A 27,939-nucleotide genomic window follows, 5' to 3' on the forward strand; every position below is an offset into this window, starting at 1 on the left:
GTCATTTACATTGTAAAATAATGATTTAAAATATGATTTAAAATAATAAATTTTAATATCTTACATAGCCTTGCTGTTAACTACTGAAAAGGTTTTTTAAAAATTTCATTTCTAGGTAAGACCATTGCAATTGGAAAAGTTCTGAAACTGGTTCCAGAGAAAGACTAAGCATTTTCTTGATGACCCTGCACAATACTGTGAGGAAAACTGACTGCAAAAGCCTACTTCACACCGCCTACTCTTATTTTCTGCCCATTGACAAACCTCTCCCCATGTTTTGCAAAGACAAAAATTCACAGCAAAAGTCCACATTATGTCAGCTTTCTCATATTGAGAGCTCTGCTATGCCACTGTTGAATTTTTCCCAAGATTTTTTTCTTCCCCTCTCAAACTCTGCTTCCTTGGACAGATTTGGCAATAGCTTTGTAAGTGATGTGGACATAATTGCCTACAATAATGAAAACCTACCAGGAATTTTTTAATTTTTCATTTCCCTTAGGCATACTTAGTCTTTTTTTCCCCCAGGCAGATCATTCTGAGTGTGCGAGTGTGTGTGCACATGTTACAAAGACAACTACCATGTTAATAAAATATTCAATTTGAAACCCTTTTCGGTATTTGAATTGCTTTTGAATAATGTTTTTTATCTGGATGTAACATTGTTGCATTAGCTTTTTAACTTTACCAAGTAATTGAGTACATTTTATTACTTGGACTTTTCTAAACTTTCCTTATCCACTACTTTAAATGAGGCATTTACAAACAATGTTCAAGTTTGTATTAAAAGAAAGAATTAGTTTGACCCCATTCTTTTGATGGTTAATGCATACATACAGTATCTTTATGCAACTGTGACACTGCTTTATTAGGTCTACCAGTTTCTGCCAATTTATATTTTAACATGATTTCTTAAACACAGTAAGTGGTTTTAAAATACAAGAACAGCATACTGTAGTTTTTATAAGTATAAAGCATAATAAAATTGTACCCCTACGAAAAATTACATTAACTTGTTAAATTAATGGAATTTACAATAAAGACAGCATGTTGAGACGTGGCAGAAATGCCTCCTTTAGTATTTATAAGAGCTGCATGCATCTAATATGAAAACTGTATCAACTGCAAGTGCCAGTTCTACAAATTACTCAGTTTATTGTTTGTATTAGTAATTTTAAAGGCTGGATGATTCTTGCTGATTAAAGCTAAATCTCATCCAGCAACTAAATGAACATATTTTTAGAACCATCAGAATCTGCACAGACTAAAGTTAACAGTGATAAATAGAATCAAGCACAGTGTAAGTTTTTCTCAATTTTTCGAAATTGACTGTTTTCTTGAAATTTGCTAAATTATGATTTGGATGAACCGCAATGCAGCATTGTGGATTTTAGATCAAAGGCTGACTTTCTGTTAAAACTGTGTCACAACTTTGAAATTTTTTAATGAGAATAAATGGGAAATGGAGGGGACACTTTCTGGGTTTATTGGATGCCCCCTTTATCAAAGACTTGGCCTCTTTTAGATTGGTTTATCTCTAAATAAGATACTTTGTAATTGTGTATTTAATGACATGTCCCTTCCATGTAATCATCTGCCTCAGAAAAGAAAAGCCTAGTCAGACTGTATTTCCAGTCACAAAACATAAAAATTAATCTAATCCTGTTTTCTTAACTGTAAAATTCCCATTCATTTCATGAATGAGGCCACATCTTATGGACAGAGCATAGTTACTGTCCTCCAGCTTCCTATAACTATACTCATGGCTATTAAAACTGCATGAAATTTAAATAAAATTTATTATGTCTGCAAATCTCTGGGCTTTTATTTTTCTGGGATATGTGGGAGCTTTAATCAGTGCATAGTAACTCTTTTTCTACTTCCAAGTTATTAAGAACAAAATACTAGCAATTGCTTGGATTTTAATGAATCTTTAAAAGCTCAAGAGTCATTGAAATTAATTCCAGAGATAGATTTCCATTTTTAAACTGAACACATTTTTTAAAAAACAGTTATGTTTGCTATTAAAACATTTACACTTTTAGGATATTATGTGTATGTTGCCAAGACTCAAGTAAAATGACATGGATATCAACTGTGAAGGGCCTACCTCTAAAAAAAAAAAAAAAAGGATAATTATGAAATAAAATTCAATGGATTCTTGTATATTTATGCAAATAAGATTATTTAGAAGAAACCTCATTGTTAACCAACACCATACATTTTTATGGGCTTTTAAGTTCTTTGGGAAGAATGCTCACTTAAACTTGATGCATTTTAAACTCATTACACTGCCTGGTTACTTGGATGGGCAAATATAATGTCTGAAGTGAACTGGGAGTGTGTGGAGATGTTGGACCTTTAAAAAGCAATACAGATTCCTACGCTGTCATTTTGTCTTCTGTAAGTACAAACGTGTTTACATTGTTGACAATGCAAAAATAGGGTAATTGGCTGTAGACTTAGGATATTACAGACCTAAACATTTTTTTCCTCTTTAGCATAGATATGTTAGAATCACAATTTTCTTTGCATTAATGATGTTCTTTATACAGCTTTCATGATATATTATTTAATTATAGTTTTTTAAATTAATGAAATGAATTTAAGAAAGATACTGAAATAAACATCTAAGTGATGGCCATTTTAAATCCTATTTCTTACTGTGGGAGAAGGGGAAATACAGCATTTGCTTCTTGTTTTTAATTTGCAAACAACTCATCCAATGAAAATTATGTAAAATCAAACCAAAAGAGATGGACTGAGTATATAATGCCACGAAATTAAGTGACAAATAGTAAAGTGTTCTTGGGTAAATAAGCCCACGTATATTTGTTTTGAATTGAAATGTGATAATTGAATGTAAAAATTTTGTAAATTATAAAAGGATACAGGTTGTTCACTGTAACGAGGTAATTCATACTTGTCTGCTAGTTACATAAACTACAAGAACTGCTTTTACAATATGGGATGGACTTTGAACGTGATGCAGCTGAACAGTTACAGGCATCCTCAGCTGAAGTACTGCAGATACTCTGGGTCATACTTTCAACCAGCCGCAGTTTTGCAACCCAAGAAAAAGGTGAACTTATGGTCGAAAACTGCTTCCATGATGAATTTTTGAAAAAAATCAACTAAACTCCCTGGCAATCTTCAGAAAACACTAGTTACGACTGTAATTACTCTGTGGTCTTTGATGGCTGTTCCACATGACAGCACTCTAGCACCTTTCCTCATTGGCATGGACTTCCTTGCGGACCGCTGCTTCGTGGATGACAGCTTCACTGCTTTGGGTAGGAATTTAAGGTAGTCAAGGGACAGTTTTTATTGTAGCTCTTAACGTCACGCAACTTTCAGCTTTTAAAAACCCTTTGTGAAAATTCTGGTAACAGCACTATAGCTCTGACTGTAGGATGACTAAATTTTCAGCGTTGGCCTATCTTATAGAATAAACTGTGCCATTAATCCTCTCACAGACATATACACTTAAGGTAGATAGCAATCAACAGAATTTAGGGGACGATTTTCTGTCTCCAAATAATATGGCTTATATTTCCTCCAGCTAATTTTTCAGTGATTATAGCAGATGCCATCTAATACATTTATGATCTTGTTTCTTTCTCTAGAAATCTTGCCATGGCAGCAACTTGTTATATAAATGTAATTACACATGCACAACTTTGAGTTCAAAAACCTAGTAGGTTTAACTTTAGCAGTCAGTTGGTTATATTAGATTTCATGGTAAATGGAATAGGAAGTGTTATTTTCCTGTAGTTCAGTGGATTCCATTTGAACCAGTTTACTGCCAAATTTCAGGTAGGGTAAATATGGTTCAACTTGTGATGGTTTTGGCTCTAGGATATTCTTAATTTTCAATATGCTAGAACATATTGAGTCTTCCTTTCAGTAAATACACTTTTCACATACCTCTAATCCTATGCTTCCTTGAAACAGTAATATGCTAGCTGAGTTGTTTACTAAGAAATGTTTTAAGGGCCTGGAGGTGTGGGAGTGTTGGGAGTGTTCTCCAAAATAAGGGAGAAGCAGATAGGCACCATGTCTGATTAGGCAGAAAATTAGGCAGGATTTCTTCATCAATTCTCAGAATGGTAATTGTCTTTTCTGCCTTGCCACACATGCCACTGTGCCCTTTAAACCTCAGGTTTGTGGACAGCAAAGGTAGAATTACATTTTGTGCTTCCTGAGGCTACCCTCTGCCAGGCACATTACCTTAGTGCTTCAGATGTCAGCCCAAGTCCCTGCTACCTCCTTTCCTGCTTCCCCGGAAAGAGTGTCTGTGCTGGAGCTGGAGCTCCTGCACTTCTCAGGTGACCATCCACATGCATTAGGTGAAACTGAGGTCTGAGTCCAGAAGGTCTATATCTTAAGGACTCACATGGGGCTCTCAGAAATTGACACACCTCTTAGTTAACTACTTTCTTCTCTTTGCTCTAAAACAAATGTGGCTCTCTCTCAGGCCAGGATTTAGTGACTAGTTTTCACTAGACAGCAGGTTAATACCTAGCTCTCATTTTTTAAAAAGCAGAATTAAAGGGAACTGATTAGGTTTGCTGGGTTTTTAACTAATTCCAAAGCATGGCAGAATGCTCTAGGTAGGAATTACAGGAATCCAAGGTAAAGAAACCTTTTTCTTATGATTTGTAGCTACCTACTGTGCCTGACTTGGTGCCTGTGTGAGGATTAAGCCCTTAGTCTGCTCTTGCAATTATTCAAATGACTGAAGTTAAAAAAATTTGCTTTTTATAAAGCAGAAACTAACACACCATTGTAAAGCAATTATACCCCAATAAAGATGTTAAAAAAAATTTGCTTTTGTAATAACAATAAAAATTGTCATCTTCCCTTTTGAAGGATTTGTCTCTTTATATCACCTGTATTGTATCATACACTGAGTGAACCTGTTTTCTCTACAATGCTCAATGTCGTGTTTGGGCATCAGACCACACATAGGCACGGTACTGCAGTGTGTACAAGATTTTACACTTCATGGCCTGTGGAACCAGTTTCAGATACACAAGTTCTCTCTATCAATGTATCTTAAAGCAGAAAAATAGCATCAGTACCCTGGATGTTGTAGCTTTGTAGTGAAGAACTGTATCTCCCAGTCTAGAATAAATCATGGCCAAATTACAATGAAATAAGTTGTATTCTTTGAGTTTAGAGAAGAGTGAGGCTACTGATAATATGTCTACTGGCAAAATAGATTAGCTAGAGAGGGCATAATGGAAGAAAACATATACTGAACTTGCTTTGCACCCTTATTTGTGATTATATTTAGGTTGAGATTTCACCCCTCTGAATTGAGTAGTACAATCCTCCTAAAGGACTTTGTTTGCTTCCAAACTACACAAGTTACTTAGAACAAAAGCAATCTCCACCATCTTTGCTATTTCCCTGGCAAATACACTAAGTTTTAGGGTGAGAAAGCAATTTTGAAAGGATTAGGTTCGTAGGAGTAATTACTGTTTTAAAGAAGGTCCAGCAAACAGAAGGTGTACACAAGAGTGTTTTTTTTATTAAGATAAAGCTTGCATACAGTGAAATGCACAGATCTCAAGTTTACAACGAGTCTGTCAAGTGTATACAATTATGTAAACACCCCCATCAACATATAGAACATTTTCATCACTACAGGAAGTTTCTTTCTGCCTGTTTCCAATCCATCCCTTCCTCCTGCCAAGGCAATCACGGTTCTGCCAGAGATTAGTTTTGCCTGGTTGTTTTTTTTGGCCTCACCTTGTGGCATGTGGGATCTTAGTTCTTCCCGGACCAGGGATAGAACCAGCACCCCCTGCAGTGGAAGAGCAGAGTTTTAACCACTGGACCACTGGGGAAGTCCCAGTTTTGCCCATTTATGAACTCCACATAAATGGAATCATATTATGCACCCAATTGTCTTTTTTTTAAGCATGTTTTAGAGATTAACCCACATGTCTTAACAGTTTATTCTCTTTATATTTGCTGGGTAATAATTTTATTTGATGTATATCGCATAAATTTTTGTCCGTCCTTGAAAATTTTAATTTTGTTTTCCAATTAGGATTTTTTCTCCTGTTGGTTGCAAATACAAACAGCCTCGTTTGAATTTATCATTAGAAATGCAAATGAGTAAATAAACCAGAGAGAAAAGCTTTACTTCTTCTCCTTTTATCTGCTTTTGTAAAGCTGTTACCAAACAGAAACAGACTATTTAGCCTCCCCAAAGGTGAAAAAACGTGAGCTCCCTTCTGATCTCCCTATCAGTCTTGAGTGCTTGCTTCACTCTGTTCCCTTTGATGTGCCCTGTCAATTATAAAACTGGATTGTCCCTATCACACTTTCATGTTGCTAGAGGCAAATTCACCTGACTTGTACCTCTACTGATTAACTCTTTTAAACCTCAGGGCTAAGTCCTTGTTTTCTTTTTTGGTAGATTTGTTTTATTAAATTACATGTATGAATAACTTTTAGAAGTTCTTTTATTGATCCCTTATTGATGACCTAGCATAATACTTTCAGTGGCTATTGAAAACCTTCCTAATTTGAGTAAAGATGCACTTTGAACTGTCAGTAACATTCACCAGTTATATACTGGTATGGTTAAAAGAACACAGTCCTCCAAGAAGTTGTCAGCTGCTTATCTTCAAAGATAAAAGATGATCAGTGGTACTGAAAAGGCTTTTTCTTTTTAAAGCCTAGAGGTCACTTTTTAAAATAGCCTTAATGGGACTTCCCGGTGATCCAGTGGCTAAGACTCCACGCTCCTAATGCAGTGGGCCCGGGTCAATACCTGGTCAGGGAACTAGATACCACATGCCACAACTAAAGATCCCGCATCTCACAACTAAGACCCGGCACAGCCAGATAAATAAGATTTTTTTTTAATAGCCTTAATAACATTTCTCAAGGAATATAATTCCTCTAAATTGAGACTGACTGGATTAAAAAGTTGTCTACCTAAATGGTGTACAAGGAAGGGTTGGTGTACATCATGAGACTGAGCAACAAGAGGTGCTCAAGGTACCCACACAGCTATATAGGTACAAGAAGAGAGCTAAAGAGGAACAGCAAACAGGTTGATAAAGTTTCTCTACTGAAAACCTTTTCATTTTCTTCTCTCCTTTCTGGTGATCTCATTGTTCTCTTGCTTCTCCTTCCCTAGGGCCCTCCCCATTTTTTTTTTTTTTTTAAATTAGAATCTAATAAAAATTTCTTGACTTACCAGCCTCTTCTTCCCTGCTTGAGTTTAGGTACAGGCCTCCCCTCTTTCAGGCCCTAAGATGCACATTTCACTTTCTAATCCATTTAATGATTATTTTCAGCAAAGGGCCCTGTGCTATTATGTATGTGCCAGGTACTATGTTGATATATATGATACCTCATTTAATCTCTTACAATTCCAATGGAGAACTAGCTTCATTTTACAGATAAAGAAACTGAGGCTTGGGAGATTAGCTAACTTGTCCAAAGCTAAATAACTAGTATATCGCTGAGTTGGGATTCAGACTCAGATCTTTCTGACCAAAAAGACCATGCTCTTCCTACCTTCCTTAAAATGTCACATTCTGTATTTGAGCAATATTGTTTCACCTCTTAATTCTACTACGTCTAGGTTAATATCTCCTAGCAGATTTCAATACCAGGATGAGTATCTTGAGGACACTAAGATTTTTAAAATTGCTTTTAGATAACCCAGACATGGATAATTATATGGCTTGTTTGTTGTTGTTCTGTCATTTGTAATTATTCTAATTTTGCAGGGTTGTTTAGATTTACTAGTTGATTCTAGCAAATATTTATTTTCAAATAACTGGAATTTGAGCTCCATTATTAAGTTTGCTGTTTCTTAAACTTTGTTTACCATCTAGCAACATCTTCATACATTCTTTGCAGGTAGTTGCACTATGATTTATACTACTTTGCATACAGTTAAGGCCATTTTGTTAAGCAGGCAGATTTTGCAACTACTAAAAAAAAAATTTCAGGGCTTCCCTGGTGGCGCAGTGGTTGGGAGTCCGCCTGCCGATGCAGGGGACGTGGGTTCGTGCCCCGGTCCGGGAAGATCTCATATGCCGCGGAGTGGCTAGGCCCGTGAGCCATGGCCGCTGAGCCTGCGCATCTGGAGCCTGTGCTCCACAACGGGAGAGGCCACAACAGTGAAAGGCCCACGTACCGCAAAAAAAAAAAAAAAAAATTTCAAGAAGTTTAAACAGAAACCTCTTTCAGTACCTTCAGAGAAACAACTTAATGGTATTCAGTGAGACCTGGGTACTCAAACTATTGAATGTCTCTTCCTTAATGTATGTTTACTATAAAAAGAAATCATACCACAAAACTTAGTAATTGTTCCATTAGAAATGTACATGCTAATTACTTTCATTTCTTCCCAGATGTTAATGTATGTATTAATTTTTAAAAAGTAATTCACATACATGGTTCAGGATACTTAATTACATTTAGTTTTCCTTTAACTCAATCTCCATTATTAGGACTACCTATAGTATTCCTTTACAAGTACAATACTATGTTCATTTTGGCTGGCAATTACCATATTTAATTCTTTTAAAAATTCATTATTTTTAGGGGGTAAAGGATAGGCATAAATAATGTAATTTAATATGTGGAGTCTGGATAGAGAGAGTTTACATAGTATTAATCTTGTGTGTGCTCAGCAGTATCTTGAGTTTGAAAAGCCTTAAAAAGAAAAGGTAGAACTGACAGCAGTTTAAGAAAATTTTAAGTTATTTAATTTATTAATGAACTATCTACCCTCAGGCTATTGAGTGAAATTTGATAAAATAATATGGATTAGTTTTTCAGATTAGCTTGTTTTAAAGGACCATTTGGGGGATTTCCCTGGTGGTCCAGTGGTTAAGAATCCACGCTTCCACTGCAGAGGGCCTGGGTTCAATCCCTGGTGGGAGAAATAAGATCCCGCATGCCGCATGGTGTGGCCAAAAATAAATAAATAAAAATAAAAGACGAACTGGTGGAGTAAAATATTTTCCAACATAAATCCCAAAGTTAAATAACATATTACGGCAACTATACTTACACAGAAAAAATTGAGTACATTTCAGATTTAAAACTAGTGCTCACTAATGGCTAACCCAGGTCTTAATAAACAGCAGGCACGGATATTTAGGAAGGGATAAAATTCCTTGAGAAATTTCAGTGTACATTAGAATGGTTTCAAATACAACAGGTCAAGAAGAACAAGGATTTTTTAAAAATTATTTGACTTAAAAGGTCACTGGTGACTTTAAAGGGAATAGGAATAGTGTGATTGAAACCAAGGAGTCAGGAGAAACCACTTGACTACAAAAGGACAAAAAAAACGTAGAGGGAAAAAAGGAGAAGTAGCATGACACTACCTCTTAATAACACACATGAAACAAAGACAGCTACTGGAGAAGGGGAAAATGAAGAAAACAGAACAGGAAGAGGAAAATTAAGAGTAAAGCCTTAAGGCAGCAGAAAGGGATTCACAGACGCAGTGTCTGCTCACCTCAGGCCAGGCATACCCTGTGTGTACCAAAATAACTAAACTCTAGTTCTGGTCCTCAAAGATTCAATCTAGTACATAGAGAAAACAAACTAAGCAACAGTTATTATCAAAGCAGGTGAAACACTAATTTTAAGAACTCTTCTTCCTACTGCTATTCTTTCAGTTTTTAAGGAATCTGAGTTCATGTGGCATCTTATACCACTTTCAGCATTTATCACTTCCTGCCTCGTATGCCTTATTTTGCCCTGTTAAGTTGTAAGCTCACTGGTGGTAAGCACCTACACATGAGTTGGGCCCTATGGATTGAAAGTGAATAGGATAAGGCCACAGACGTTCAAACTTTGGAGAAATCAAAAATGCTAACAACTCAATAAATGCCATATAGGGACTTCCCTGGTGGTGCAGTGGTTAAGAATCCGCCTGCCAATGCAGGGGACACGGGTTCGAGCCCTGGTCCGGGAAGATCCCACATGCCACGGAGCAACTAAGCTCGTGTGCCACAACTACTGAAGCTCGCATGCCTAGAGCCCATGCCCCACAACAAGAGAAACCACCGCAATGAGAAGCCCGCACACCACAACGAAGAGTAGCCCCTGCTCGCCCCAACTAGAGAAAGCCCGTGCGCAGCGACGAAGACCCAACACAGCCATAAATAAATAAATAAAATTTTAAAAATAAATGCCATATAGAGAGATGGGCAAGTGCTATTATATACGTTATCGTTGATAGTAAAGAGAATTGTCAATATAAAGAATTCCCTGGGACACAAAAATATTTTCACTTCATTTGCCTTAATGGTAAAAGTTTAAAATATACCAATGTTCCAGTTTTCCTCTCTCACTCACATTCCTCATAATCCTTTACTGAAATTGCTTTCTGTAAGGTCGCCATGACCTAACTGCCCAACAAATTGGCCTTTTAGAAGTTCTTCAGTATTTGACGGTATTAACACATCCTCACTTCTCCATTCCTAAGCACCCTCTTTTACATCAACTAGTTCTCTTTTACAGGCTCTTTTTCCTCCTGTCCCCTACTGAGGGTTTCTCCATAGCCCTATTCTGACTCTATGCTTCTTCTCTTTGCTATCTCATCTATTTCCAAAGCTTTTTTTCTTTCTGCTGCACCACATGGCATGCGGGATCTTAGTTCCCCAACCAGAAATCGAACCAGTGCCCCCTGCAGTGGAAGTGTGGAGTCTTAACCACCGGACCGCCAGGGAAGTCTCTCCACAATTTTAACCATCATTTCCATGACTTTCACATTTCCTGTTTAAGTTCAGGAACCTTCTCCTCCACGTTCCAGATCCACATAGATGTACCCCTGGAACTTCAAACTCAGTATTGAAAAAGAATATCATATTTTTCTTTCCAAATCTACTGCTCCTCCTGCCTTCCCAAGCTCTATTAACAAAACCACCGATTTGCCCAGTTATTCAGAATTTGGGAATAATCTGAATTTCCCTTCTTGTTTATCCAATTTTTGTTCAAGTCTTATACTTTGTCCTCACTGCTATCACGCTATTAGATCAATACCTAGAAAACCACAATAGTTTCCTATTCTTGTCAACCTAAGCCCTGTCTCAGGCCATTACAATGCATTACTCATTCTTCAAGTGAATATTCATTATGTTATATATGGGCTAGGTGCTAAGGATACAATGGTGAAGATATCATTTATAGTTTTCCTACCATTAATTGGCTCTCCCCTGCCCTCTCAGAGCTTATTCTCAAGCAGGGGACAGCCAATTATGGTAGGACGACTTTGCAGGTGGTAGTGCTCCAGGAAGAAGTTACAGCATGTTAGAAGGTATGAAGACAAGTGGGAACTGCAGAGTTGAAACCAGGATCTAAAGACTGAAGGGGTGAGAGGCAGGGTATGAAGTCAGGGAGGTAATAAGGGAGGCAGCAGATGAAGAGTGCCTAATATGTTGAGGTTGACCATAAAATTTATTTTTCAAACTGGGACACTTTTTTCCAGGACAAATTCTAAACCAGATGGGACACAAGAAAACAAATGCACACTTGGATATGTAGAAGGCAAATTAAGGAATCTGTATTTCATCCTAATGACAATGATATTGCAAGGAAGTTGGTTAAGCATGATCAGGTTTGATAGGACCACATCTGCCCTTTACAAAGATCACTCCCACCGAAGGGCAAAGAATGGACTATAATATGCAAAACTGGAGGTAGGAGGACAACTTAGGAGGCTGGTACAGTAGTCTAGGAAAAAAAGTAATGATAGTTTGCATCACAAGCTGGAAGGGATAAAAAGGATTGGATGAATGCAAGAAATATTTAGAAGAAATAAACAACAGGACTTTGTTATTGACCATATATGGAGGATGAGGAGAAAAGAATTGAGGATTCCCATATTCTGGCTTGGGCAACTAGGCAGTGAGTTTGTGGTGCCATGAACTGAGACAGAAAACATACGAAGAGCAGGTTTGAGAGGAAGATAATGAGCTCATGGTGGAACTTGTTTTGGGTGTGAGGTCCTAACAGGACTTTTACATCAACACAGCTGATGGGTCTGAAGATGGGAGGGCTACACATTTCCACTAGTTATCTATTTTTGGATAACAAATTACCAAGCCCAAATTTAGTGGCTTAAAATAACAAACATTTATTATCTCATAGTTTATGTGTGTGGGTCAGGAATCTGGAAGCAGCATAGCTTAGATGGTTCTGGCTCAGGATCTCTCAAAACTTTGCAGGATCGGCTTCCCTGGTGGCGCAGTGGTTAAGAATCCGCCTGCCAATGCAGGGAACACGGGTTCGAGCTCTGGTCTGGGAAGATCCCACATGCCGCGGAGCAACAAAGCCCGTGCGCCATAACTACTGAGCCTGTGCTCTAGAGCCTGCAAACCACAACTACGGAAGCCCGTGCGCCTAGAGCCCATGCTCTGCGACAACAGAAGCCACCGCAATGAGAAGCCCATGCACTGCAATGAAGAGTAGCCCCCGCTCGCCGCAACTAGAGAAAGCCCGCATGCAGCAATGAAAACGCAGCGCAGCCAAAAATAAAAAAAAAAAAAAACAAAAACAAAAAACTTTGCAGGATCGATTGGAGGAGGATCCACTTCCAAGCTCACTTGCTGGCAGGTTGCCTGAGTAGTCTCAGGACTTGGTAGCTGGCTTCACCCAGAGAAAGTAATTTTGAACAAAGGAAAGACGGAGGGAGAGGTGGGGGGGAAGATGGAGGGGAAAAGAACACTTAAGGTGGAAACTATAGTCTTTTTATAATCTAATCTCCAAAGTGACATCCCATCACTTCTGCTCTATTCTATTTGCTAGAAGCAAGTCTACTCAGTCCAGCCCATACTCAAGGGGAGGGGAACGAAACTCCATCACTTAAGTTTCAAAGAATTTGTGGGCATATGACATTTTTTTTTAACCACTACAATACCACAGCAATATTAGCTTTCCTAAAGCATAATTCATCACCTCCTCTTCTTCCCTAGTACCAGTTCAAAAACCTTGTATCTGTATGATTTCTCCAAAATATAAACCTTCAGCTTGATAATAAATTCCTTAACCTCCCCACTCTAGCCTCATCTCCCATTTCTTTCCTCTGCCATCCCTACTCCAGCCACTTACTACTTCCAAACACCACCATCCTCTTTCACCTGAATTCATGCTGTTCCCCTGGCCCGAAAGTCTGGTTCTCAAACTTGAATTCAGGTGACACAACATGTGACAGCCCCGATGCTCTCTTCAGAATACTAGGAAACACAGATACATGAAGCCTAACGTGACAATTCATAATATCATGCTAAAACGAATTCCATCTTATACTAGATTCTAAAACAGACAAGTGCGAGTAGGTGCCAAAGGTTTAGAACACTTCTCCTACAAGTTTCTGGTTAAAGACAAAGCCAGACAGGACTTCCCAGGTGGCACAGTGGTTAAGAATCCACCTGCCAATGCAGGGGACATGGGTTCAAGCCCTGGTCCGGGAAGATCCCACATGCTGCAGAGCAACTAAGCCCATGGGCCACAGCTACTGAGCCCGTGCGCCTAGAGCCCGTGCTCTGCAGCAAGAGAAGCCACCACAATGAGAAGCCCGCGCACTGCAAGGAAGACACAATGCAGCCAAAAATTAATTAATTAATTAATTAAAATAAGAAGACAAAGCCAGACGTAACACTGGTAATCAGCTATACCCCAATTAAAATTAAAAAAAAAAAAAAGACAAAGCCAGTATTAGAGATCAGCAGCAAAACACCCCTTCCTCCAGCTTTGGCAATATGGAAGGAGCATTTCCTTGGAAGCAACTGACACGGAAAGCATCCTACTCCCATTCTTTGATCTCCCAAAATCTTCTGTAGCTAATTGCAAAAATAACCATCCTGAATATCCATCAAAAAGTTCCTAAATTACCTCTTGTTTATTTACATGGTGAAAGGCCATACGGCTGTTAAAAAAGAGGCATAGCCTTAGGTACTGACTTGGACAACCTCCAACATATTATATGTTCTACAACGTACAGAACAATGGGCGTACAGGCTACTACTTGTGTTTAAAAAAGAAAAGAAAAGAAAATTGAAACCCAGCCATCGCTAAAGAGAAAAAAGTGTAAGTATTTCCTAAACATGCCTAGCACATCCCTGGAAGGTTCCAGGAGAAACAGGTAACAGTGGTCACCTCTGGGGCCATGGGGAGGAAGGGAGGCTTCCTCCCGTTCTCCAGCCTGCACCTTTACGTGTACATGCTCTTACCTCCCCCCTCTGTGAGCCCCGAAGCTCAGAAGACTGGCTCCGGCTCACCGCTCGGGCTCCACACCGCTTAACGGCGCGCCTGGTGTTTCCCGCGCACGAGGCCACGGAATCCTCACCAGTCAGCGGGGAGGGGCCCGCCACCCTGGCCATGGCGGGGACTGTGGCTAGGTTCGCCCAAGGTCACCCGGCAGGTGAGTGATGAGGCCGCACTCCCCGCGCTCCCCACGCCCCACGCCGCCAGCCTAAAGTCGAGGGCGGGGGGAGTCCACTGACAGCAGGTGGCCCCACGGGGTGGGCGGACAGGCCTCATCTCCCGCCTCCGGGCGCTCGATTTCTTCGGTGGAAGAGTGAGAGCGAGATGTCACCAGGCTGCTCCCCACGCCTCACAGACACCGGGAACAGAAGAGAAAGAGAAGTAATCCCTCTGGGAAGTGACAGACCACAGGCGGGGCGAATACCTACCTCTGTTTGCTTTCGCCCGCCAAACTCTGTCGCCGCAACGCCCAGAGACTCGACCCCGCGCTCCCGGAAGTGACTCGAGGGCCTAGTCCCCGCCCCCCGACTTCCGGCTACGGGCCTGGTTTCGCGCGTGCGCCTCAGGAACCAGCTCCTGGGATCCGGATGCGCGTCTCCACGAGGTGAACGCGAAATGGAGGCCTCGGCTTCTACCCCACCGTCAACCTCAACCGCAACTTCGGCTTCGACTCCAGCGACACCGGCCGGCCTGGAGCAGCTGGACGAAGAGCAGGTGAGTGGCCTCTGGGGAGGGGCGTTCGGAAGCGGGATGGCCGTGGCCTTGGGCGGCGCGGGTGCGGAATGCGGGCTCCGGGCCGGTGTGGGCGCCTCCGGAGCTTTGGGAGGGTCGCTCGTTCGCGGTGCCCTCGGCTCGCCCGCTGCTTTGTACTCGCGGGTAGACGCCCGCCTCCTCCAGCCCTGCGGCCTGGCTCTCTTGAGTTGGATTTTTTTGTTTTGGCTGCTCCGCGCGGCCTGCGGGATTCTAGTTCCCCGACCAGGGATCGAACCTTTGTCCCCTGCGGTGGAAGCGCGGAGTCCTAACCACTGGACCACCAGGGAAGTCTCTTATCTTGAGTTGGATTGCAGGTATAACTTGGGATCCTGGGGTGAGGTCCACCTGGCTGTGCTTCCCTGCCTTTGACTTTGGCCAAGTCGCTTGATTTTTACCAGCCTCAGTAACTTCGCATTTAAAATGGTCTCTGAGAGGAGGTGATGCACCTAAAGCGCGGTACCCAGGGAGCCTGGCACATAATAAGCGCTCAGGAAATACTAGATGCAGGTGTATTGCGCTTTTATTGGTATTACTGCCTTCATCATCCAGGGCAGGGGAAGCACGTTCTCTCTGTCTCGATGTTATATTTAGAAGAGGCTCGTTTCTGTAGACGATGCTATTAGCGGATACTTAGGTGGCTACATTCCTCTGATTACAAATTGCAGGATCCTAATGGATACGGTTGTGGAGGTTACCTGCTAAAATAGAAATTTATCAGGGACAAATTCTGGGGCGGGGGCAAGTTTTAAATTCGATTGAGATGTAATTTATTTGTGTATCTCCACCTTGCAGATTAAAAAGGCAGTAGAAGCTCTGTTGGCACATTCCAGATCCAGGAAAAACGCAAATGGATTGCTTTTGAATGAGAATGAAAATTTCTTTTTAATGGTGGTATTATGGAAAATTCCAAGTAAAGAACTGAGGGTCAGATTGTAAGTTCTGATTTTCTACCTTTGCTCTTTTTATCGGCTTGGCCATTCCGTGGAACTTTAACAAACGGCAGCTTAGTTTCTGGTGGAAACTTTGCAAACTCAGGATATCTTGAGTTGAAATAATTGTGCCCCCAAAAAACATAGGTCTTCAGACATTCTTAAGTTTTCTAGGATTTCAGATGTGCTTAAGTTTTCTAGAAATGTCACCAGTTTTCTGGATGTTTGGTGGACAGTTTGACCTAAGCTGTTCTATTGAATCTGAAAACCTGGTTTTTGAGAGGACAGAGGTTAGAATAAATGCAACAGCTTTCATATTTTCATAGGATCTGTTATCTTTCCACGTCAAGCTAGTTGCAAGCTAAAATCCCTGAGGTCCTGAACTCACTCCTTTATACAGACAATTAAAAATTTGGCCGTGATTTCCTAAGAGAAAAAAACCCATGGTGATAGCACATTCTTATTGCTAGGACTCGTAGGTGAGAGATGCCCTCTCTGCAGAGTTGCCAGATTTAGCAAATAAAAATACAAGCAATTTTTTAGATAAGTAGGTCCCATGTAATGTTGGGGACATAATTATACTTAAAAAATGCTTCAGATTTAACTGGATGTCCTATATTCTGTCTGGTAACCCTGCCTCTCTGTGGAGTCTCATTTCTTGGGTGTTAAAAAGCCAGCTGTGCTATAGAAAGCAGTGTGTGGGATAACTTCTTTTTCTTTTCCCCATAAAGGTGGGTGATAGGGGTTAAGAATGACTACAAATTGGAAAGACCCTTTTGACCCTCAGACTCTCTCTTAACTCATTCTCACAAACCGCACCAGCCAGATTGCCTTAGTTATTGCTTTATGTATCTGGGTGCGTTCTTTATTCCATACCTCTGCCCAGGCGGGTTTTTGCTTCTGGAAAGCCCTTACTTTCTCCGCGGTGTTTTTCCAACTGCTCACCTCTTGGTGATTTCTGCCACTTGCCATCTCGTTTGCCAAGTCCTGCTACTGCGGATTGCTCTCTTTTTAAACTGAGGAAATGTTTCCTCAGAACATGTAGGCCTAGAAAGTGAGCTAAACCTTTTTGAGACTCAACATAATTCATGTTTGCTGGTCCCTGTAGGTTTGCTCCGTTTTCTGTTTCTGGTCTTGAGAGTTATGTTTATGGAGCCCAGGGGTTTCTGCAAGGTAGAGTTCTGAATCAGAACTGTCCTGATGAAACTAGATTATTCTAGCACATGGTAGTACGTATGCTTATATAGCAACACGTAAAATAATAATAATTACATGTGCACTACTTTGAGTATCTTTGATTATATTTTAAGTCTTAATTGTATCCCAAATATTAGTTGATGTTTTGGCCTGCAGATATTTGTGGTGATTTAGTATTTGAATGTTAAATCTCTCCTCTGTACCACTGAAAACTAGATTATTTATTTATTTATTTATTTATTTTGCGGTACGCAGGCCTCTCACTGTTGTGGCCTCTCCCGTTGTGGAGCACAGGCTCCAGACGCGCAGGCTCAGCGGCCATGGCTTACGGGCCCAGCCGCTCCGCAGCATGTGGGATCTTCCCGGACCAGGGCACAAACCCGTGTCCCCTGCATCGGCAGGTGGACTCTCAACCACTGCACCACCAGGGAAGCCCTAGATATATTTTTAAATGTTCTCAGTAGTGTATTTGCTTTAAAAGCATGAATGAAGTTTATTGAGATGACAGTGAATTTATTGTGTATTCTGTGGCATATAAACATACATGTTATCAGTTATAATGCTTTATTCCTTGGTTCGTTCTCATGTATTTTGCAGGTCCTTGCCTCATGGTATTCGATCAGATTTAGCAGATATCTGTTTATTTACCAAAGATGAACCTAATTTAACTCCCGAACAGACAGAACGTTTTTATAAGAAGCTTTTGAACAAGCATGGAGTTAAAATCATTTCTCAGGTAATGAATAGCTGTAACTGACCAATGCTAAGCTGTCCATCATGGTAGCAGCTAGCCACACATGGCATTAAGCACTTGATACGTGGCTAGTCAGAATTAAGATGTAACACAAATACTGGATCTTAAGGACTTAATATGGAAAAAGAATATAAAATAATTTCTGTAAATTACAGTTAAACATGGTATTTTAGATCTGTTGTGTTCAATAAAATATGTTATGGGAAAAAAGCACATTTCTCAGGTAGGGAGCAGGTTAATATTTTCAAGACAACTAAAAGATTGGATTCAATTAAAGTGACATTCCTGGTACATGTTTCTCTCCTAGGAATTTAATTTTTAACTTAATTTTCTCTTTTTAATTTAATTCTCATTGGCTTTAGGTAGGGCATATTCCCTCTTCCCTGTGACAGATGGGCTGTTGAGGTATGTTGACCTAAAAGCTCAACACGTGCATCAGTAATGATTATATCTTGAAGATTTTATAGAACGCTGCTCCGTTGTGTCACTTCTCTCTCCTTCCAGAGCATCCTGGGTTTGCCTCTGACTTGGCACCCCTCCCCCGTTTTGTAGTCATTGGTTCGGTTTCTTTAGCTGAGGTCCCGACTCATTTGCCCCTGTGCCTGTGCTGTTTTAGATACTCACATGTTCACTAAACTGTGACCCCAGGGCATTTTAAAATCCAAATACAAATTGCCCCAGTATTTCTTCTTCTTGTTGTTCAGGTTCTTAATTTTTTGTTTTTATATCTTTTTTTTCCTCTCTCTCTCTTTTTTATCGAAGTATAGTTGGTCTACAATATTGTTAGCTTCAGGTGTACAGCATAGTGATTCAGGGTTTTTTGTTTGTTTATTTTGCAGTTTATATTATAGGTTATTATAAGATATTGGGTATAGTTTCCTGTGCTATACAGTAAATCCATGTTGCTTATCTATTTTATGTATAGCAGTTTGTATCTGTTGATCCCAAACTCCTAATTTGTCCCTCCCCTCCCTTTGGTAACCATAAGTTTGTTTTCTGTGTCTGTGAGTCTGTTTCTGTTTTGTATATAGATTCATGTTTTTACATTTTCTAGATTATCCCCCTCCGAACTTTAAAAAAGGAATATAAAGCCTATGAAGCTAAGCTCCGCCTCTTGGGTAGTTTCGACTTCTTCATCACGGACGCCAGAATCAGGCGGCTCTTACCCTCACACCTCGGGAGACATTTCTACAACAGAAAGAAGTAAGTTTCTCAGCAATGACTGGACTTTAGTAGCGTGAAATTTATGGGTGTGTATGTGCTGCTGTAAACGCCTTTGTATTGTTTTAGAGTTCCAGTACCTGTAAACCTTCAGGCCAAGAATTTATCCAGAGAGATCAGTGACTGTGTAGGGGGAACTGTCTTAAACATCTCTAAAAGTGGTTCTTGCAGGTAGGTAAAAGGCGTTAAGGTGTGCCTCTGTTTCATTTTATATTTAATAATGATTTTATAAACTTTTTAAAATAAGATAGTATTAATGAAACCAGACTCTTCTGTTAAAACTAAAATTCATTCTTTAGAAGTATTCAATTCTCTAGAACAGTGCTGCCCCCTAGAACTTTCCAAAGTGGTGGAGATGGTCTATAGCTGTGTAGTCTCATGCAGAAGAATGAGCCACAGATGGCTGCTGAGCACTTGAAACATGGCTTCCACAGCTGAGGATCTGAACTTCTAACTTTACCTGATTTTAACTAACTTAAATTTTAAAAGGCATGTCTGCTGATTTTTACTGTACTGGATGGGCACCCTTTTTTTTTTTTTTTAATTTTTTGGATGTGCCATGCAGCGTGTGGGATCTTAGGTCCCCAACCAGGGATTGAACCCGCACCCCCTGCATTGTGAGCATGGAGTCTTAACCACTGGACCACCAGGGAAGTCCCTGTACAGGGCACCTTTAGATGTTTAGGAAAACAGGAGAATAAGCCTGGTTCAGGGTGTACGTGCAGGTCAGTGACAGTGGGCGCACAGAATGGGCAGAGCCCCGTCTTTGTCTGGGGGGAGGTAGGAGCATCAGCCTGTCTCATCCTCATTCTGCACTCATCCTGCCGACAGCCAGCCTGCCTTTTAGCTCCCATGGTGGGGAGAGTGGGGGCTGCCAGGACCAGCGGACCCAGTGGCTGAGCAGTGGGCATTTCTGGGCTTCCCCGTTGGCTTGCGGCTGCCCTCTGCTTCAGCTGAGGGGATGGTTTTGCTCTTGGCCAGAAGATGCTATTACACGAGCAACTGTTCATTTTAGAGGTGGCCGCTGTGTCAGGTCAGTGGAGCTATAAAGGTAGCAAGCAGTCCTCCTGGGGGTGGTCCTTTTCAGAACAGCCGCTGCAGGGGGTAATTGCCCTCAGGAAAGCTTGAGGGCTGACTCAGTGACCTGTGTTTTCCAGAATGAAGGTGGAATTCCCTTTGGCCCTCCCCACTGCCCCTCCCAGCCTCACATGGTTAGGTGCCAGCTCCTCAGTCACCTCTTGATGGTAGGGCATATTTCAGGAGGAGGGCACTTCTAGAACATGAAGGATGATCATCTTCCTTTAAAATAAATTGAGAACCTAAAGATTTCAATGATTTTACATTAAAAAAAATTTTTTTAGGATTGTGTATTTCTCACATACCTGCTTATGCTTTATTTTGAAAACCAAGTTATTTTTTCAGCTCTCTGTGTCTAATGCTTTATTAAATTTCAGTACCATCCGCATTGGTCACACTGGGATGCAAGTTCAGCACATCGTGGAAAACGTTGTTGCTGTCACAAGAAGGCTTTCACAGAAACTGCCGGAGGTACGGTCTCGCAGATGCTTCCACTGGCCGTTCGTTTAAAGGAACAAAACACCTACAAATGATGTTACTCTTCTCTCTGTTTCAGAAGTGGGAGAGTGTGAAGCTCTTGTACGTGAAGACTGAGAGATCGGTTTCCTTGCCTGTCTTTTCTTCATTTGTCAGCAGTCGTGGTGAAGCCAGGGGACTACGCACACAAAGTCAGAAGAAAAAGGTTAGTAGAAGTTCACATCCCAGGCAGGTGTAATCAAGGCTGTAAGCGCAGCCCAGGAAGAGAGAACAAAGGCTCAGAAGGGGCCTGTGCAGTGTCAGGAGGAGCTGAGAGGAAGAGGAAAACCGAAATCGAGTCTATTCAGTATTCATACATGGTTATTTATGGGCGAAATTCAAGATCGTATGAGGCTGGCATACCTCTTGGTTTTGGTTTGTAGGTTTTCAGTGCTGCTGGTAATATTGCAGAAAGCCGCATGAGAGAAAATGGAACTTTTTGCTATTGGCTGGACCAATCTCCTAGTTCATTTGGTCCTTCTCCAGCCATGTTCATCGATGTGTCCAATGAGTTTTTAGACTCAGTCTTTTAATTTTTTGTCTTCTAGAAGTTCTGTGTTTTGTTCTTTTTCAAATTATCGTTACCTTTTTTGGTTTTCTGTTATCTAGTCTTCCAGTTTGTCTTAATTCTTAGAACCCATTAAGCATAGTTGTTTTATTGTCTGATAATTCAGACCATTAGCCATCTTGGTGATGTAGCGGGTTGTCTCTACCTGCTGGTTCCTGTGTACTTAGTTATTGTGGACTGTATCGTGGATAGTCCATTTGGAAAATTATTTGTAGAAGTAACCTGAGGGGTGGGATGAAGATCTTTCCCGAGAGGATTTAGACTTATGGCAGCCAGCCACCTTGGGGCACTCTCAACCCAGAACCACCTAGAAGCACACTCAAGGCTCGAGGTTCCGTGAATGATTCAAATCCACCCACAGTGACAGATCCTCACGACTCTGCCCCCTGTTCATCTCTATCCTGAGGGTCCGACTCATTGGGGTCCCAGCTTATTGTAATGAGGTTTTTACTTAGAATCCCTGCCTGGTATGGACATTAGGATTTGATTTCTCCACTTCACACCCCTGCCCTCCTGTGCCCAGTCATAACAGCTGTTAAAAGTTAGGGATCAGCAAATACTCTCGGGGCAAACATTTCTTACAGTGTAATCAGCTCATCAGTGCTTTTATGAAAAAAGTTGTTAATATTTTACCCTACTTTTTACTTGTTTTCATAATCCAAAATAACATAAACTGCTGTTACTGGAAACAAGAAGTCTGAATTTTTTGCTGTTTGTCAGATTTAGTTGAGGGCTTGGTGACAATGTTGGAATTGCTGGTTAAAATGGAATTTTGTCACAGTTATAGATGTTATCTAACAGTACTCTGTGGTAAGGATAATGGACCTCTAGCTATGTAAACTTGCTACTGTGTTAACTCTCAACCACAAACTCAGGCAGGAAAAAAATATCAGGGTTTTTTGTTTTTGTAGCAGCTTCACGGAGATGTACAGTCACCCATCTCATACATGGGGGGATTAGTTCCAGGATCCCCCCCAAGGATGCCAAAATTTGTGGGTGCTAAAGTCCCTTATATAAGGCAGCATAGTATTTGCACATAAACTACACCACATCCTCTGGCATCCTTTAAATAATCTTTTTTTTTCTTAATATTTATTTATCTATCTGTGTATTTAGCCAGCTAGCTATCTAGCTGTGCCGGGTCTTAATTGCGGCACGCGGGATCTCCGCTGCCTCATGCGGGATCTTTAGTTGCAGCATCCGGGATCTAGTTCCCCAACCAGGGATCAAACCCGGGCCCCCAGCACTCCCAGGAGCACAGAGTATTAATCACTGGACGCCCTTTAAATCATCTTTAGATTACTTATGACTGATACAATGTGAGTGCTATGTAAATAGTTGTCAGAGTGCAGCAAATTTAAGTTTCGCTTTTTGGAACTTTTTGGAATTTTTTTTTTTCCCTTGAATTTTTTTTTTTTTTTTGTGGTACGCGGGCCTCTCACTGTAGTGGCCTCTCCCGTTGCGGAGCACAGGCTCCAGATGTGCAGGCTCAGCGGCCATGGCTCACGGGCCTAGCCGCTCCACAGCATGTGGGATCTTCCCGGACCGGGGCACAAACCCGTGTCCCCTGCATTGGCAGGCGGACTCTCAACCACTGCACCACCAGGGAAGCCCCCTTGAATACTTTTGATTCACATTTGGTTGAATCTGCAGATGTGGAACCTGCATATATGGAAGTTCAACACATCACATACTATACAATTCTGGATTATTTGTAACTCGCCTGTAAATGAGGTTGACTTCCACACAGCTGGTGACTGCACACTTCAGATACCCAGATTCTGAATATAATTTACCACATAAAATGCATCTTTGGCTGGGACTCTGAGGCAAAGCAGAGTTGGGGTTCAAGTGCTGGCGATGGGACTCATGTGCTTGGATCTTGTACAGGTCAAGGCCCTTTCAGGGATCTTATGGATGACCTGACTGCGCGTGCTAAGTCTGTGCCATTTATTTACCAACAAAAGAGTCCCCCATTAAAATTATGCTTGTTTTTTGTTTTTTTTTTTTGGTAGGTATCAAAGAAAAGCCAAAAGAAGAAAGAACGTCTTAAAAGACAGCAGGAAAAGAAAGGAAACAAGAAGCTTATGAAACAGGCTGGAAAGGCTGCACCAGCCCCGACTACAGATGCACCGGCCCCCAAAACTGGTGGTGCTCCAGCCCAGGACCCTGGACCCCAGAAGGAGACCGGTGGGGTGAGCACCCCCCCTAAAGCTCAAGACGAGTCTGAAGATGAAATCCCACTGCTGGTACCAGTGAAGGAAACTCCAGCTGCAAGAAGCATAGAGGTATTTTCATTAATATTTAATATCCATCATGGAAGGATTCCAGGGCTCCGTGTGCCAGGCAGGCACTTGGTGAGGGACGGGAAGTGCTACGCAGCTGGGAGACATCGTTTATAAAAATCTGTTCTGCCAGAGAACAGATGTGAAGTCATGGATGAAAAATACTAGGGTAAATCCCAAGAACCCCGACTGACTCTGTCCCCCTCCTAAATAGTGAAGCGATGTGTAGTCAGCACAGCCTTTTGTGTACCTTGGAATCAAGGGAGACTCTGCCATATTAATAATTCTAAAAAACATTGCCTGTGGTTTTGAAAAGCAGGTTCAGTTTTTGAAGGTGAGTCCTCAGTCACCGCATGATTAGTTTCAGAAAATTTGCCAAGGGAAACTTGGGTGCTGGAGTCTGCCTCTGAAACCTTTCAAACACCCCACCCTGCATGGTTCTTACAGAAATCTGACTTCATGGGTTTCAGAGGAGGTGATTTAAAGGAACTGAGTTTTTTTGTTTTGGGGTGCTTTGATAATGTGTTTTTGTTTTTGTTTTGTTTGGCCGCACCACGAGGCTTGCGGGATCTTAGTTCCCCAACCAGGGATCGACCGCGTTCCCATGGCAGTGAAAGCGCTGAGTCCTAACCACTGGACAGCCAGGGAATTCCCATTTTGATAATGTTTTTGCTCATACTCATAGTATCTATCCAAATATTGGGGGGAGACCTCTTGAAAATAAGGAGAGAAATGGGTCCCTAAGAGAGTAGAGGGCTGCCCTCACCATGTGCGCATGAGACACATGGCCCCTCGGCACAGCCCATTAGAGTCAACCCAGGGCTGTTACTGCACTTTACCTATTAGGTATTTTTTCCTCACAGTAATCCTTAACATCTTCAACGGAGTTATAATTTTCCTCTGCTAGTGAAATATTCCTTTTACAGTGTCCCCAAGCTGCTAGTGAGGTTTTTTTTAAAAATATTTGAAATGAATGTTGATCAGTATATTAACTGTAGGCAGTATAATTGTTTCTAGAAAAAGTAAGCTATATTTGTTATAATGGGACTGGCAGGTAATGTGTTGGAAATTAAAGAGTGGAAAGCATAGCTTCCTGAGTGGGTGATACGCATCGAGAGTGTAGAAGTGTTGGGTGTTCCCTGGCAGTCCAGTGGTTAGGACTCAGCGCTTTCACTGCCAGGGGCCGGGGTTCGATCCCTGGTCAGGGAACTAAGATACCACAAGCGACGAGGCGAGGCCTAAAAAAGAGTGTGGAAGTGTATATGCCCTTTGAACCCATCTAGGGAATTTGACGAGGGGAAAGATATGAAAGTTTCAGCATTGTTCACTGTAGAAGCAAAAGTGAGAAAATGCTATGTACCCTTGCAGTAGTTTTTATACAGTTATTCAAGATAACGTTTAGTACGAGTTTATAGTGCTTAGGAAATACTAATGAGATAGTTGGGGAAAGAGCATAATACTTGGCTTTTAAATACATACTCATGGGGAAAAGGTAGTGAATAATATTAATATTGTGTGGTAAAGTTATTAGAGAGTTTTGTTTTTTATATTTTCAATGTTTTTCAAATTTTCCATCTGTTTTATGTTAACTCAAAAACAAAGTTTTGTTGGTTGTTTTGTCTATATAACCTCCTTCTGTGTGGGACAGAGTCCATTGCTGGAATGTTGTCCTTGGATCATCAGCCACATCATCTGGGGTGCTTGGAAAATCCAGGATTTCCAGTCTGGAACACGGTCCTCCCTTTTGCTAACGGGCACCCCAGTTGGTTTTCTCACACACTGTTACGGAACCCCCTGCCGTAACCCACATGCGAGGAATTTACAACTGGAGGTGAAGAAGAGTCAGTATTTAGGTCACAGGTCTTCCCACTGTGCTCCCAGTGCTTCTAGGAGTCCTTAGCCGCAGCCATAAGGAAAGATGGTTAGACCAGGGAGGTGCCAGGGTCCTTTTTACAGTCATTAATAGTGGAGTACAGCTGCCTTTCAAAATGATTTTGAGGCAGGAGGAAAAAGCCATTCCTCATTCATCGTGCTGCAGTTTCCCTCTTAGGGGTTCCCTAAATTTTAAAAACAGTGACTCTTAGAGTTACATCATCAGTTGTCTGTCCCACACCACACCCACTTTTTTCTTTTTCTTAGACACAAAAAGGTGCTGCAGGAAAGAAGTCTCCAAAGAAGAGTCCTGGTCCCAACACACCTCATGGGAAGAAGAGAAAGGCCTCCCCAGCTTTGGAGACCCCAACAGCTCTGGAGTCCAAGACCCCAGGTAAAGGCCCAGGGAAGAAGGCAAGAATCAAAGAAGAGTTGGAGAAAGAAAGAACCTCTTCGCTGGGGAAAAAAGACCCAAGACAGACTCCTAAAAAGCCAGAGGCCAAGTTCTTCACTACTGCTAGTAAATCTGCGAAAAAAGCTCCCCGTACCCCCAAACAGTGGCCCAAAAATCCCAAAGTACCCCAGTCAACCTAAAATCAGAGACTCAACCAGCAGGCTACTCATCAGAGCTATCTAAAGAGCCTGTAAAAAATACCTGGGTCCTGACCCCTGTTGGAACCGCTGAGTGAGGCCTAGACTTAAATAGTTTTTAAAACCTCCACAAGTAATTCTCATACATGTTCATGGGTGTAAGAACCAGTAGTTTGAAGTAAATCCATTTATTTCATTGCTCTTTGTATTTGCTAATGCAGTAGAGGGAAAATACAGTGCTTCTCTGTGGTTGTGTTTTTTTATTATTAAAGTAAACATTTGTTTCTCAGTATAAAATTGGCATCCCATGTCTTGTTGGTTTCACTTGAATGCCTATGATGTGACCCTTTTCCTCATCTGCTTTAAGCCATTTGTTCACATGACAGCTCCATCACAGTAATCTGTGCAGACACATCCAAAGCTTGTTTGCAGGCCACTGATGGGCTCACTGCGTGCAAGTCAGCCGTGGCCCTCATGCTGAGATGGGTCTTAGAAAAGGCCTTGGAATCGAAATTAAAATAGTGGATTCCAGGACCCAGATGGTGATGAGCCAAGGTTGCAGATCACTGAGTTAGCATACATTTGTTGGGGGAGATTAACATGCAGTCATTCACAGAGGCACTGGATCGAATCCTGAACGCTGGAGGCAAGAAAATATTTGTCTTCCATAAGCCTTTCCATCTTCCTCCAGATTCCTCCTCACCCTAAACAGACCTATTTTTATGTGACAGCTCTAGGGTAGGAATCTTGGGAGAGTAGACTCTTAAACTTCGGGTCATTGTCAAATATATCCTGAGGCAGTACGTGACTTTTCAGGTACTCGGCCTTTCCCTGCATTTGAATTGGGGTACGCATCTCTAATAGTGAGTGACATAGTCAGTGTAGTATAGGAAAGGCCAGTGAGGCATGCTTTCAAAGGTAATAGGGTTCATGAACATAACGACTAAAGGAATCAAAGCTTCAGATGGTTCTCCAGCAAGTCAAGGAGTTGAGACAGCATTTTAAATCATGAAAACCTCTGAAATACAAAATAATTTGTTTTTCATTCTACTGTCCTTTTAGGCCTGTAAAAGTGAGTATACTACATTTAATGTAGGGTTTTAGTGTAATTGATTTGTTTACCATAGAAACTTAACTTATTCAAAGATGAAGATTTAAGTCTACTGCTTTGCTTAGGGCAAACTTACCTACCTAATCATATAGTCTGTGCTTTCCATGACAGTTTTCTGGGGTTAGCTGTATGTTTTTTTAATCCCATCCTCTAGCCAGCTAAAGATTTTGCAACACCCAGTGGTTCTTTGGCCTGTAGCTTAGTCCCTGTTGAATACGAAGCAGATGTTCACCTTCCTGTTCCACTGTGCATCTAGTTTCCCTCTGTAGAAATTCTCATAGCTCTCTATGTTGAAAAGAGCAGATTTACTTAAGTTTCTTGAGCAGGATGATAGTTTTTTGACAATTGAAGGCCACAGTTGAGTTAGAGATAATTCTGAATTGTAATGAAAATGTTCACATCATGGTGCTAGATTTCCAAGGCTTAAGTTTGGGAGGCACCTTACCTCATGGCTGCGAGGGCTGGGAGCCAATAATGGCCTATCCAGGGGCCAAGAGGAGTACTGGAAATCTGTGCAGTAAATTACATTGTTTTGTCGGATAAGAGGTCGAGTATGTGGCTTATGTTTCAGTGGAAATCAACAGTGGGTTTTCTGGATTCATCCTCCATGCCGTAAAGATTTAATGGACAAAACCAGATCTGGTGGGAGAAATTTGCCATGTTTTTGTTCTGAAGAAGTAATTGAATCTTAGTTAATTTGTTTTTTAGGAACTGTAATAAGCATGGAAATTTTAATATTTTAAATGCCTTGAATGTATTTAAGACTGTCCAAGTGTTTAATAAAGGTTACATTTTATTCATGGTCT

The 27,939-nt window shown here is 41.2% G+C and overlaps 2 protein-coding genes across 2 annotated transcripts in view; both read left to right on the forward strand.

Moving 5' to 3' along the window:
• Positions 1–4,868, forward strand: part of GSPT1 (G1 to S phase transition 1) — a 35,941-nt gene extending 31,073 nt beyond the window's left edge. Inside the window, exon 15 of the mRNA XM_082670884.1 lies at positions 116–4,868. Coding sequence (XP_082527010.1) covers positions 116–168 — 53 coding nt within the window. The 3' untranslated portion in view covers positions 169–4,868. The remainder of the gene's footprint in view (positions 1–115) is intronic.
• A 9,958-nt stretch (positions 4,869–14,826) lies between these two features.
• RSL1D1 (ribosomal L1 domain containing 1) lies at positions 14,827–27,933 on the forward strand. The gene is made up of 9 exons (XM_082670417.1): positions 14,827–14,973; positions 15,805–15,944; positions 17,736–17,874; positions 18,947–19,095; positions 19,183–19,284; positions 20,568–20,661; positions 20,747–20,872; positions 23,290–23,562; positions 25,699–27,933. Exons 1-9 carry the CDS (start codon positions 14,875–14,877, stop codon positions 26,023–26,025), a joined length of 1,449 nt encoding a protein of 482 aa, XP_082526543.1. The 5' UTR covers positions 14,827–14,874; the 3' UTR covers positions 26,026–27,933.
• The last annotated feature ends 6 nt before the right edge of the window (positions 27,934–27,939 follow it).

This window comes from Grampus griseus (genome assembly GCF_964374135.1).
Source record: "Grampus griseus genome assembly, chromosome: 14".
Taxonomy (NCBI): Eukaryota; Metazoa; Chordata; class Mammalia; order Artiodactyla; family Delphinidae; genus Grampus; species Grampus griseus.